Here is a 14,531-nt window from a genome sequence, read left to right on the forward strand (position 1 = left end):
TGCAATCTTCCATGTTTTTCAGAGATTTGTTTTAGTAAGCATGACCTTGGCTACCAACCCTAGATTGGTTTGAAATTGAAACCACATGGGTTGAGAGCCATTTTTTACTTCGAAAATAGATTGCAAGCCATAGTGCCAATTCTTAAAAGAATGAGCCCAACAAAGAAGAATGTACTGGGCACATGCAGGTCAATAAAAAATGTGCACAGTAGTCTACTAATTAGACAACAACTCAATCGTGCAGAGCCTGCCAAGGAAACAAATACTACTGTGTTACACCAAGAGCCTGCTTAATGCATACTCATTTTTTCACAGCTTCTCATCTATTCGATTCACTATTTCGGCAGATATTGCAACTACTGCTAGCCGGACAGAGCTTCTTGATTATGGAACACATTATATTTTTGTAGTAAGGAGAAAAGTCAGTTGCAACAAATAATCATTTAATTTTCTGTTAGTTAACAAGTGAGCTCAGATGTTTTGTTCCATCTTAAGTGGTTGAAAACTTGAAAAGCATTTCCTTTATATCTGAGTAACTCTTGTTATGTGCCTTCTCCATCAATATTAACCTTTTTCTGAATATATGCCATGTTTCTAGGCAAAATATTCATCGTCAAAGGCCTCTTCCCGAACAATAAAACTTCGAGTTCTTGTTCACCTCCCCATTTGATCATTCTCTTTATTTGAAACATGGTATGAAGTTGCTTGGGTAGTAAACATGATTTATGGTACAAATTGTCCTGCAGTGAGCTTCCTCCTAGATGAGGTGGTGAACATGGACTGGGATTGCAGAGATAGTTGGTGAAGAAAGAAATGTTAAGTGATTTATTTAATATAAAAAAAGAGTAAACTCAGATGTGCACGAGAAATCAATAGGTATACGTTAACTTGATTAAAGTCGAACAACCAAACTAATGTATGCCCTGTTGTAACGCATGAGCAATTTTATTTTCCAAGTGAAATATTCCTGCTAATTATATATATTGCTTGTGCAGGATGTTTTCATTTTAGAAAGATATTTTTTATTATACTTGCTGAAGTGCCGTGCAAATGAAGCTAGTGCAAGGTAGGAGACAAACAAGACCACCCCGCACCAGACTCGAAAAAGCTTCAGACTAGGATCAAAGCATGTCGAAGGCGGCGATGCGCGGCGACCTACTGGCGAACGGTGGGTACCTTAGCTCCACAACGACGCCCCCCATGAGGGTAACAAGGCAAACCGTCACCGCCACCGAGAACGAAACTATGGAAGGGATTTCACACAGAGCCCAGACATGGGGAGAGTTAACCACAATGGTGCCCTCAAGAGGGATGCGACACCCACATGCGTCACTGGCGCCAGCGCCTGAACGTTGAGCTTTCACTCGGAATCCCAACCGCACCACCGCAACCCAAGTGAAGGACCGTCGCCACCGGTCGAAGCTTGTAGATCTGCCGAAGCATCGACAACACCAGGATCAGCCCTCGCCAAACACTTGGTCAGGGGGAAGCCATTCCCGATGCGACCCTATGGAGCCATGGAGCCAGCATGCAGCCTCACCTTCCGGGCTGCCTCCCAACATCCACGAGCTGAGCAACCAACCCCCACTGCACCACAAAAACCAAAGGAGCCGGTAGAAAGGCACCTCCTTTCCATCCTTGGTGTCGGACGATTGGATGACAAAACGTGTCCGAACCGCTTGGTTCGGACGATTGTGTGCAGTTTTGATGTTTGCATTGGAGAGACCACACTTCCCCGCTACACATCACATCACATGAATGAACGAAGTAAAAAAGAAAGAAAGGACCGTCTGGTTGCGTGGTGTCTCCAGATGGGACCCCGAATCACAGCGGTAAAGCATACATAAGCGAAATCTGCCTCTAGGAATCATCAACGACCTCACGATTGGTTATAAACTCGTGAACGAGCCTCGTGGAATGACATGGGTATAAAATGTCGGCGCCTTACCATGAGTAGCTTGCCGCCTGACTCAAGGAGACGCCTTTTGGTCACAGTATAATCCATGAATTCGTTCTCCTCGATGTCATCGGGATTCAAGCAATACCCGTCCAAATCTATGTCCTTCAAGTTGTTTCTACTTGGTTGTCAACGTCGGATTCCTCGGTGCTCGTGCTTTTCGTATCTTCATCATCATCCTCGTTGCTCAATGTCTCATTGCTTTCCACATCGTCGTCGTCGTCATCATCACCATCATCATCATCATCACCATCATCATCGACACTTGATGTCTCGCTCCTTTCAACATCAGCTTCAGCATCATCCTCATCCCTGAAGCTCGATGTTTCTTCATCCTTCAACACTTGATGCCTCGATAGGAGCCACCCCTTCATCATCATCATTGCTCCTTGACACTTGTGATTCATCTTCGCCGTCCTCCTCTTTGCCCCCTTCATCATCCCGTGGGAAGTGTGTAATGACATATTTAGCGCTTCTAACCATTGGTTGGCCATCTTCTTCCTGACCAAGCTGTAACTCAATAAGTTGTTCATCTGAGGTGACCGTCTGGTAGAGACTAGCCTCGAGGAACGCGATGTCGCATATACGAGCATATGGCAGCGCTCGACGCTTGAGCAGCCATGTGCCGGACTTGCCGGCCGGGGCTACGGCACAGGATGATTCGGCAATCCCACATGCATGTTAGTCGTCACGGCAACGAGATCATCTTGGGGTGATCGCATGCATGAGCACCTTTTTCACCTTAAACTGATCCGGAACCCTGCTAATGACAGAGTCTAGACCAGGGAGGGTCACCGTTGTTTTTTCGCTGAGAAAGGGTTGTGCAAAAAGTAGCTCCGCCGCCCATCGTTGGCATCGGTGCGGTAGCTGTCGGTGGCACCTATGACCATGAGCTTCGTGTTCATGTTGTTGTCGGGGAAGGGAGACCATCTGTGAAGATCATACACTAGTACGGAAGGTTGACGTACGTGCCATCCGAGTGGACGATCCACGGTAGCTGTGTACAGGTCATGCTATAATTCATGCTATAATTGTATTAGCCAGAAACTACGCGGTCGGCGGAATTAAGATGTGCTGCGGGAGGTGGGCCAACGGAGAAGGCTGGGAAGTCGTGGACAGGTCAAGTCGATCGATCGTGCCAAGCTAGCTTTTTTTTTAGGGGACGTGCCAAGCTAGCTGGTGTGGGCAATCGATGCACAAACTTTTTTTTGTCGTTTTGTACGTAGCGTGTCGTTTTTTTCATGGTAATACGTGTCTCATTCATATATCATAAAGATCAAAGTACAAGTCACGTAAAGACCGACATGATAAAACCGAAAAGATAACAGAACAACTCTGAATTTGACACCAACGCCCGTCACCTGCCTCCGACACCATCATAGCAGCCACCAAAGAAAAGAATGACGGATCACCTTCTCACTCGAGCTCGACGCGGCTTCATCGCTGATATGCAGCTTTGCGGACCTCCAAAGTGGCTCACCAAAAGCGAAGCCCTTGTCGTTGAACGAATCAGACGGGGGCAACACCCTGGACACGTCATCAAACTCCAGATCTGACACCCCACCACGACTAAGATGCCCAAGGAGGAAACCATGCCTGCCATCCATGAACCACGAACCCAGCACATGTTCCGTCTTCCAGATGTCGTTGATGCAGACCACAATCTGCATACACTCCCGGACTACCTCCCAAACTCCACACCGACGCTGGAGCAAACGTCGTCGCTACGACGGAGCCCGAGGACACATGTCCACCATGAACATGCCGCCGCCGCCGTCATGCCATCATTGCTTGAACAGACTGGTTTCCAAATCCATCCCCAACTATAGGACTGATGGCCTTGTCAGAAAAGGATTCGAAGAATCTTTATTCAACGCTGTCATCGTCATCGCCGAAGCCAAGACGATGAACAGTATAAAAACCTAAACTACGTGAGAGTAAAAGCGATTCACCGACGACCGAGGTCGCCGGCGGAGGTGAGTCGCCGAAGAACGACACTGGAAGATTGGACTCTCCTGACGGCGGCTAGGGTTCCAGCCGCCCGGAGCGAGATACGTAGGAGGAAAAGGCTTAGCATGTCGTACTTATATACTGGAGTAGTAGCGCCGCGCGCCGCGCGTTGTGGCACCTACGTGGGGACACCGTGGGCATGTACTAACGTTACGTACGACCTGCCAGCAGGACTTGGACAATTGGGTCCCTCGATCACAGCCGAAACTTTCAACCTTCCAGATCGGTCGTTCGTTCGGACTCCGCACCACAGCAAAGCAGCAGATCGGCCGATCGTGTTGGTTCACCCATGGAATCGAGCTCCCGTCCTTCTTCCTGCCCAACGACTGAGCCCGCTTCCGTGCCGTGTGCCATCCATGCTACTTAACCGTGCGCCACCACCATCCCCCGCGGCAGCTGTCGTGGATCGTCTACTCGGACGGCACCTTCGTCACCTTTCCGGCCTCATCACGTTATGCATCGTGGGCTACCCTTCCTTGGGAACACGATCGACCTTCATCTGCGCTACTCACAACACATGGCTCGCCTTCTACCGTACCAACACCAAGGACGGACGATGTCATAGCTACCTCTTGCATAATCCGTTCGCCGGGACAACAGTGCCGCTCCCTGAGCTGGACTCCATCATCGGTGAATGTCTCTTATATATTTCTTCAAGATCCGAAAGGTACTCATGCGGTCCACTGGAGACGATATCGTTGCCGTCACGACCAATAAATGGAACTGCCTGGTCATCTTGTGTCGCCCTTGGAGACCCGGAGCGTTGGTGTCTGCACGGAGGGAGAAGCCATATGCATCTGTTTTTTATATCGCGTTCCATAAAGACGGTGTCTATGGGTTCACTGAGTGCAATGACCTTGTCGTGATGAATCTTAATGAGGATGACAATGGCATCCCCATTGTTAAAGATGTGAGGTATGCTATCAAGCACCTATCTGATGAGGACGAGGAGGAGGAGGTGGTGGAAGAGTATGAAGAAGAAGAAGAAGAAGAAGAAGAAGAAGAAGAAGAAGAGGGAGTTTACATCAACAATGAAGATGAAGAGTACGATGAAGACGGAGAAGTGCTCATCAACATCTAAGATGAAGAGGTGGGGTACAACGAAGTTTCAAGCGTCGATGATGAGAATGAAGACTTTGAAGATGTGTTTTGTGGCAATGACGCATTTAATGATGATATGGAGACCGAGAAAAACAACCTACACAATTGTGAGCACAGACAAGTGTCAAGCAACAAGGACAAAGGAGAGGCAGAGGATGTCGTGGAGCATATTCTAGACGAGTCTGATGATGACAAGACAATACTATGCAGCTTGGAGCTCAAGGGCAAGCGTCACGATGGTGATGAGAAGGTTCCTGATGGCATGGAGCTGGTCGGTTTCCGTTGTGATGACCAAGGGAAAGCAGGGGATGGCACTGAGACCAACAAATATCTGTTTGAGTTCAGTGGCAAGTTGCTTCTAGTAAAACGGCAACAATACCACCCCGACCACTCCCCTAACTATACTCTTCAGGTTGAGGTTCTAGAGGCGGACATGGACGCAAGGATGAGCATGACGTGGCCATTGACCTGAAATCTTGATGGTATCTTCCATGGGTGGGTAAACCAACCTGGTTTTTCTCACAAAAATAGTTATATGACATAAATAGTTTTTCGTTTTTTCTGGTTGAACTTTTTTTTTTTGAGATAGCTCAGCACGGTATATGTTTTTTTCTTGTTCACAACAAAAAGATTTGTGTTAAAATTGAGAATTTGATATATTAATAGGGCCTATTCGCACCCTTGTTTTCTTCATGGCAAGAGACGCGAGTCGACTTGTTTTTCTTGTAGAGACATAAGTGTCGGGGATCAACAATGACAAACCGTCTTCTAGTCGACATAGTGAGATCCATGAATTCGTCTTGATCCGTGGCATTGAGATTCATGCAATGACCGGACCCGCGGTGCCTCCCCTTCTCGTCGTATTCGATGCCAAACGTTGGTCGGGGCACTTGAGGAGGAGGGCGCCGAGGAGAGCAAGATGGAGGAGGTGGACTGAAGGATTTCATTTCATTCCAATGAGGAGGAGAAGGAGATGAGCAGTGTCGTGTCTGCCCATGGGTGTTGTTTCCTAGTTTGGTGGAGTCTGTTCATGTCATCCGAGTGTCAGTGTCGTGTTGACAGTTGGGTCAAATCTATGAGTCGCTTCATGTCCTTTGATAACATTTGAGTTGGCCTAACAAAAGTTGTTGTGTTGGTGGCTGAATGAATTGGATGTTGCATGCATGTATCCGTGAGATGTTGTGTTGTTTCGGGTTGTCAAGTAGTAGTAACTTTGTGCAGAAAGTAACTAGAGCAAGGAACTTTTTCTTTCTTCAGGGATGTCGCTTGACCTTCAGCTTGAGCGGGCATTTGGCCATGCATTCATTCATTCATTCATTCATTAAGGTTAAGTTACAAACACCTCGCATTTATCCATCATGGTCAAAGTTCCACACACACACGCGCGCACAAACGGACAAGACCAAAATGTTAGATGTGCCTCGTCTATTCATTAGTGGTGCGTGGCAGAGCACCAGGAACTTTCCCCAAATCCTCCTCCCCAACCCCTCCTCCCGTGGAGGAGCAGATTCCTTACCCTCCTCCCCAATCCCTCCTACCATGGAGCGCGGTAGGCATATAAGGAGCACCCGCCGCCCCATTCGCCGCCCTTCTGCAGCACAGAACCAACCAAAAGCGGGTTGTAATCACCATCTTCTCTGTTGAATCATAGATGCCCTTGTTCATCATGGAGAGCGGTTTACAAGTTACTGACTCTTTTTTTTTTGCGAGAAACTTCCTATCTATTTAATATGGAGGAGAAGGGGTCGGAGTGCTTCGGCCGAGAACGATGCTCTACTACAATGCAATGCTGGTATCGTTGTGCGACTGAAGGGGAAATCGTGGATGGACCACTGCAAGAGGCATAGCTCGTCGGACCACGAGGCGAAACGGTGAAAGAAGGACTCTGAAATATCCGAGGAGTCATTGAGAAATGCTAACATGGACATAGACATGGACCCATTTTTTTTTTTTGCTGATCTAAAATAAATAAGCGGAAGACCCAAAAGTAAATGGAATTTTACCAGGGCGGGAGAATGGGCCACACCCGGGAGGCATGGGCCCGGCCCAACCACACAACAACGGTCGTCACCCACACACATATGAGCAGTTTCGAATCCGGACGGCGCGGCTCCAAAGTCCAAACAACACAACCCCAAAACAAATCTCAAATCCAAATCCGAATCCACGCCGCGCGACGGAATCCCCTTCCTCCTCCTCTCGCAGCGGACCCGACCCGACCCAACCCCATGGAAGGTGGCGACGCGGCGAGCGACGACCCCATGGACTTCACCTGGACCGCCGGCTGGGAGGCGGCCTGCGACGCCGCCAGCCCCGACCCCGACGCCGCGCCCGCCCCCGCCCCGGCCAACCCGCCGCCGGAGCCGCAGGCGGCGGAGGCGGAGCCCATGATCCTCGTCTCCGGCCCGCGCGTCGCCGTCTCCGGGCTCAGGCAGGCCGACTGCCGCGCAGGTGCTGCTCCCCCTCCCCTTCCCCTTGACTGCTGCGCCGTCGTCCGTCCGCCGTGTCTAGCTAGGTTTCTCCCCTGGGTTACGCCCGTGCGTGCGCATTTCCTTCCTATCCTAGGATTCGCTCGCTCGCTGCTGCCCTTGGCCGTGGATTTGGCTCTCGCGCTCCGTCCGTGAATCAATCGCCAAGTGGATCTGGCTGGACCCCTTGAGTTGGCTCGGATTTATTTGTAAACCCTAGAGGAGGAATCCTGCTGCCCCCAAATCTCATTTCTGTCGCTAGGTTCAGGCTTTCTTTCAGACTTAACCACCTCCACAGCTTCCCTCCTTGAAAATGGTCACTAGTCTGCTAAGATTTTGGACGGATGGCCTTTCTCATTCTGTTGCTAGATAGATTCAGGTTTTTACAAGAGTTAACCTTGTCTTCTTCCACGCTTGAAACAAATGTCCATGCTCGCCTCTCTGAGGTCAAACTATTTCACACGCAATAACTAGTAGTAGTATATTGTTCCCAGATAATAATTGTAATGCTTTTGTTAGCTCTGTCTGTCTCAAGTTATTTTCTCATTACCCTCTCGGTGCCTGTCAATGCTCTCTCTGAACCAGGTGAATGCGTCCTGTTCGTCAACGCCGGCGGCTGCGCCATCCAAGGCGACGACCCCTCTGCAAACTTGTTTTCCAGCGACTCTTTCTTTCAAGGAGGGGAGTCGATAGAGACATCCGAGAGCATAGTTGAAGGCGGCGACTATCCCTCGCTCTACAGCTCGGCACGCTACGGCGATTTCAGCTACAGATTCGACGGCCTTGCCCCTGGAGACTATTACCTGGATCTGCATTTCGCGGAGATAGTGCACACTGCCGGGCCAACAGGAATCAGATCTTTTGATGTCCTCGTGCAACAAGACATGGCAAGCTCACTCACTTGTTTCTCTCATAAATTTCGTTGCATGCTTTCCTTATCCACGTCTGGTGGCTCAAACAGTTTGCCTTTTTGTTCACAGATTTTGTCTGGACTTGATGTGTTCAAGGTGGTCGGAGGTAACAGGCCCCTTCAGGTGCTTGACGTCAGGGCTTTTGTTGGGAGCAATGGTGCTATCACCATCGACTTCAAGGGAGTAAGAGGAAACCCCATGGTTTGTGGCATCTGCATTCGCAAAGCCCCAGCAACACCAGGTAGCTGGTTTATTTATTTTAGATGCAAACAGTGTATGTGCTCATTCACGAGCTTGCATTCCTTTCCCGTCGATAAATAATCTTTGCCTTGAACATGCAGCGGCAAAGTTTGGTACCCGTGGGAGTGGCTTATGCAAAAAATGCTTAACTGATGTTGAGATTTCTTCACCTATTCAGGTCAGTTTTTCTCACAAACTGTTTTACCATCCTATCTCATGTATGTAATCCTGATACATGATCAATGTACCCAAATTGCAGAAAAGGACAGCTAAACTGATCTCAAAGTACGAGAAACAGATTGAGGAGCTAACCAGCCAGTGCAACATCAAGTCTGACGAGTGCTCCATGGCGTGGTCTTTAGTAGAATCTACCAATCAAGAACTTGACAAGCTTAAGATGGAGCTTCACCAAAAGCTTGTGCAAACTGATAATTTTGGTAAGTAGTACCAGACTATTGCATTAAGCATCGTCCTATCCTAGTTTTGCTTATATAGGTATATGATGATTGTTCTAATATATAATATAATAACTTGCAGAACAAGTCCTTGACACGCAAACAGACCAACTAAGAAAAGTTTCTCAGAGCTACGAAAATGACAAGAAACTATGGGCTGCTGCCATATCTAACTTGGAGAGCAAAATCAAGGTAATGCTCTGATTTACTGTCTGCAAGATCACAGCAACCACAAGAAATGGTAAATGATTGCAGTGACTGCTGCTAATTATATCTTTGTAATACCCAGGCCATGAAACAAGAGCAAGCACTGTTATCTCTTGAAGCACACGACTGTGCGCACGCGATTCCTGATTTGAGTAAGATGATTGAAGCTGTTCGAGCCTTAGGTAATATCTGACTCTGAAGTGGGATCGTTACACAGCTTTTCAAGTATTTAACAAAGCATTGCAAGTTTTTGGTATTGCAGTTGCACAGTGTGACGATCTGAAAATGAAGTACCATGAGGAGATGGCCAAGAGAAAGAAACTTCATAATATTGTCCAGGAGACAAAAGGTGCCTATTGCCCCCTCTGTATTCAGATGGTTACACTCATTTCCATAATTTGGTCGGGATAATGACTCTGGCTATCTCTTTTATTTCAGGAAACATTAGAGTTTTCTGTAGATGCCGCCCCTTGAGCAAAGATGAGACATCGTCAGGGTACAAATGTGTAGTGGATTTTGATGGAGCAAATGATGGAGACATTGGGATTATGAATGGAGGAACAGCAAAAAAGACATTCAAGTTTGACAGAGTCTACACACCAAAAGATGACCAAGGTATCTCTTGGTACTATGGAGCCTGTATTAGCTTTTTGTTGCCTTTCACAACTGTTCTTACAATGCGAATGTTGCTAATTCTAGTTTACGCTTCCAAGTAGTGTTGGAGTTTACAATCATAAAATTTTCTTTGTTTGTCTAATATACAAGTTGTATCCATGAACAGCTGAGGTTTACGCCGATGCATCTCCACTAGTCACGTCAGTGCTAGATGGATACAATGTATGCATCTTTGCATACGGTCAAACGGGAACCGGGAAGACCTTCACCATGGAAGGGACTGAAAGGAACAGAGGAGTAAACTATAGAACTCTGGAGGAGTTGTTCAAGATTGCCGAGGAGAGAAAAGACACTGTCACGTACAACATATCAGTTAGTGTGCTTGAGGTGTACAATGAACAAATCAGAGACCTCCTTGCAACATCCCCTTCATCTAAGAAGTAAATCACTTTCCTTTAGTACCCTTCATTTTGTTTCACAATACTTCATCTAAAGTACAACCACTTTCCTTCGGCATCCTTCATTTTTTGTTCACAATAGTACCATGTTGTGGTAACCTGTATATATTTGCATATATAGGTTGGAGATCAAACAAGCAGGTGAAGGATCCCATCATGTGCCCGGCATAGTTGAGGCCAAAGTTGAGGACATAAATGAAGTTTGGGATGTCTTACAAACTGGAAGCAATTCGAGGGCTGTAGGGTCAAACAATGTGAATGAACACAGCAGTCGCTCACACTGGTTGGTCATAATTAACATTATTTTTCATTTCTCCGTGGAGTACCTTCCTTCTTGTGGTAAAAATGGTTTGACCTTTATAATTTGTTTTCAGCATGCTTTGTATCATGGTTAGAGCAAAGAACCTGATAAATGGGGACTGTACAAGAAGTAAGCTCTGGTTGGTAGATCTTGCTGGAAGCGAGCGGTTAGCCAAGACAGACGCGCAAGGTGATCGGCTCAAGGAAGCACAGAATATCAACAGGTCGCTTTCTGCTTTAGGCGACGTCATTTCTGCTCTTGCTTCCAGAAGCAGCCACATTCCTTACAGGTTTGCACTCTGAGTCAGTATCGGGTTTGCACCTATCAGCTCATGTTTTTTCACTGTCTTGATACTTTTCTTGTGTGCAGGAATTCCAAATTGACGCACTTGCTCCAAGACTCTTTAGGTAACTTGATCTGTTTGTTGCTCTGGAACAAATACCATATCAACAATAATACCAAATATTAACCATTTCTGTTCCTCTGCATTCTCTCACTTGGCCACGCGATTAATTTGCTCTTTTCTGTTCTTCTCCACAATTGCGGTAACAGGAGGCGATTCGAAAGCCCTAATGTTTGTGCAAATTAGCCCATCCGACAACGACGCGTCGGAAACCTTGAGTTCGTTGAACTTTGCTAGCCGTGTTCGTGGTATAGAACTGGGCCCAGCAAGGAAGCAGGTCGACACAGCCGAGCTTCAAAAGGTCAAACAGATGGTGAGTGTTGATATTCCTGAAGCTTGTTAGTTCTGTGAATGCTTGAAGCTGAACTGATGGGCATTTCTGCTGGGTGAACCTGTGACAGCTTGAAAGGTCTAAGCAGGAAGCCAAGCTTAAGGAGGAATCTTTGAGAAAGCTGGAAGAGAACTGTCAAAATTTAGAGAGTAAAGCCAAGGGAAAAGAGCAGCTTTACAAAAACTTGCAAGACAAGGTATGCGCAATTGAGGAGGCCAACATTTCAGTTTCAAATATCTTCTGACTGAATCTTGTGTTGATTCTTCTAGACTGCTTTTCTTCACTTGTAAATTGTGGCTGACAGACTTTCTGTGATAACTTGAAGGTGAAGGAGCTTGAAAGCCAACTAGACTCTAAGATGCATTCTCAAATTACGTCGGAAAAGCAGCAGAGTCAGCTTTCTGGAAAACTTACGGAGAAGGAAGAAGCATGTACTGCGCTACAGCACAAGGTAACGTAGGAATTGAAAGTGGTTAATTAATGTCGTTAACAGCTAGTAATTGTTTAAGGAAAGGCAGATAATAATGCTATCCTCTTGCAGATAGTGGAGTTGGAGCGTAAGCTTGGACAGCAGCACCAGTCAGACTCTGAGGTCGCAGCTCTCAAGCAAACGGTACAGAACTCGACTGAATCTTTTACCTGGATAACAATCATCAATGAATGGGCATTATTAACAGCAAGAGACTTGGGTTGATTTGATTATGTGCCTTTTCTTGTTTCAGATTGAGGAGCTGGAACAGCAAAGATCAGCTGCAGAATCAAAGGTTGGTTATTTTCTAGCTGCGCTGCATCTGCACGTATTTGGTTTCTTTGATCATCCATCCTGGTGTAAATTCTGAAACCACCGGACCGGGTAGCTGACACTCGTATATTATTCATCATCATTCCTAAAACTAAAAAATGTGCAGGCAATGGAAATGGGGCAAGAACTCTTGGAAGCACAGAAAACAGAGTCAATGCTCCAGAGCAAGGTGGGTTAGCATTTTCTCAAACAGAGTCAATACTCTCATTCTTATGTTACATTTGGAGGGCACTAGTTAGTAATGCAGAGCCTGATGTTGTTGTCTCCATGTTATTTCAGCTGCTCGACCTCGAGAAGAAGCTGCAGGAGATGACAAAACTCCAAGGCGCAAGCACGATGGCTGACACAAAGCCTCAAGACACTGGTAGCATGACGATGCCTGACACAAAGCCTCAAGACACTGGTAGCACGACGGTGCCTGAACCCTCGAACAATAATCCAATCACAAGGGTTCTTCCTGCGACCCCTGTGGAGACAGGCGTGGCGCCGGCTTGTTGCGCGAGGGAGGAGGCGATGAGCGAGAAGGCGCAGCAGCAGCACCGCCGCATCCTGAGGAGCTCCGACTCGGCCAACAAGCGGGTCCCGAGCTCCCTGTTCGCCCCGGAGGCGGCTGTCGTGAACGAGAGGAAGAGGAAAGGGGATGACAGCCACCCTCCTGGCGGTGCCGGTGGCAGGCAGAACGCCGGGCGGAAGAGGAGCAGCATGCAGGGTGAGGTGGAGAACCACGTCCCTGGTGCGGCCGCGGTGGCGAGGAAGAGGAGCCTGCAGGGCGGCGAGGTGAGGTCGAAGAGGGCGTCGATCCCGGCGCGGCCTTCGACGGCGACGGCGGCAAGCGCTGCTGCTGCTGCTGCGCAGAGGGTGGTGGTGGCTCCTGGTTCCAGGGTGACGAGGCAGCAGCAGCAGGCGGCGGTGGGGAGCAGCAACAAGACCAAGGGGTGGGTGAGGTGAGGTAGGCTGCTCTGCGTTTAGGTGTGTGTCTGTGTTGTAGTAGATGAGATGAGATGAGACGAGATGAGACGAGACGGGACGCCATTGCATTTGCATTGCTGTAGTAGGGAGGGGTTTCGTTGCTGTACTGTACTGTATTTGTACTACTTTATACGTACTTGGTAGAGTAAGAAGAAGATGGATTGGAGGCTCAAGTTCTTGAGCCTACAACTATAACACTTAGAGTCGCAGTGAATGGATCAATCACAGCCTGTGCGTTGTTGTTATTGTAATAATCAGTAGCCTGTGCACTCACTGACTGTTACTGTGACATTACATTACATTACACTAGACTAGATAGATGCTACATACAGACTATTTCGCTTGGTAACAGCAACTAACTAGATCATTGATGGCGCGTTGCCGCGCCCATCCATTTCAAATGTTGTTTGATAGTGTTAGAAAATTATGTAGAACATGGGGTTCCTAATTATTTTGAAATGAGTGCAAAATAGAAGTTCCATTGAGTCTCCTTTGGCATGATCATGGCATGGACCCCAGTATAAACATTAGTGGTGGGCATTTTCTCATTCATCTATCCAATAGAATGGCATTGCCCAAGAAGCAAAATTAAATCCACATCACAGTTACAGGAAGACAACTTCATGGCATTGCCCTTGGCAGATTTGTGACGAAAATATATAGTTTTGCATGCAGATAAAACTAATGAATATATATATATATATATATATATATATATATATATATATATATATATATATATATATATATATATATATAGTTGAAGATTTGTCTAAGTGAATACAAGCATCAGGAAAAATTAATCTTCCTTCAAGAGTAACTACCATAGGAGAGGCATTAGAAATGTATCAGAATAGTAGCATGTAGACCAACAGGGAATGCTAGTGTGGTCTCAAAAGATTATCCTAGTTCCACGGTACCTCCAACAAATCATGACTATACCTGTGTTGTGATGTGCAACAAATTTTGCCAACACAGAATATAGCAGTTCATCAAGAATAAATGAAACTTGATGCATGCAGATATAGTTGACAAAGATTAAAAATACCATTGGTATGAAGGAGATGGGACAAAAAACACTCCGTAAAAAGTTAGAACTATACAATACATCAGCGACACCAGTTAATTGTTTTCCCAGTAAAAGCACAAACAAAGGTGACAGTAGCATCTCTATTCCTGCATCCGCAAGCTGAAGTGCTCCTTGTGTAATGCAGCTCACTATGCTTGAAAATGTCATTATCATTCAAAAAATTGACAACGGTCTATAAAGCTACTTCTACAATAAATCAGACATCTCCATGAA

General features: G+C 46.8%; 1 protein-coding gene across 1 annotated transcript; it reads left to right on the forward strand.

The window, feature by feature from the left end:
- The first annotated feature begins 7,176 nt into the window (after window positions 1-7,176).
- Window positions 7,177-13,479, forward strand: LOC123094082 (kinesin-like protein KIN-14E). Its single transcript, XM_044516161.1, has 20 exons — window positions 7,177-7,519; window positions 8,122-8,423; window positions 8,517-8,688; window positions 8,789-8,865; window positions 8,947-9,124; window positions 9,225-9,334; window positions 9,432-9,531; window positions 9,612-9,698; window positions 9,788-9,964; window positions 10,131-10,404; window positions 10,544-10,705; window positions 10,797-11,012; window positions 11,093-11,130; window positions 11,276-11,439; window positions 11,528-11,653; window positions 11,783-11,908; window positions 11,999-12,070; window positions 12,180-12,221; window positions 12,366-12,428; window positions 12,539-13,479. Exons 1-20 carry the CDS (start codon window positions 7,297-7,299, stop codon window positions 13,205-13,207), a joined length of 3,378 nt encoding a protein of 1,125 aa, XP_044372096.1. The 5' UTR covers window positions 7,177-7,296; the 3' UTR covers window positions 13,208-13,479.
- Window positions 13,480-14,531: the final 1,052 nt, after the last annotated feature.

This window comes from Triticum aestivum, chromosome 4B (genome assembly GCF_018294505.1).
Source record: "Triticum aestivum cultivar Chinese Spring chromosome 4B, IWGSC CS RefSeq v2.1, whole genome shotgun sequence".
Classification (NCBI taxonomy): Eukaryota; Viridiplantae; Streptophyta; class Magnoliopsida; order Poales; family Poaceae; genus Triticum; species Triticum aestivum.

Coding starts and splice junctions, on each gene's coding strand:
- LOC123094082 (XM_044516161.1), top strand. CDS start 7,297: ATGGAAGGTGGCGACGCGGCGAGCGACGACCCCATGGACTTCACCTGG. Junction 8,689..8,788: donor CAAAGCCCCAGCAACACCAG/GTAGCTGGTTTA, acceptor TTGAACATGCAG/CGGCAAAGTTTGGTACCCGT. Junction 8,866..8,946: donor AGATTTCTTCACCTATTCAG/GTCAGTTTTTCT, acceptor CCCAAATTGCAG/AAAAGGACAGCTAAACTGAT.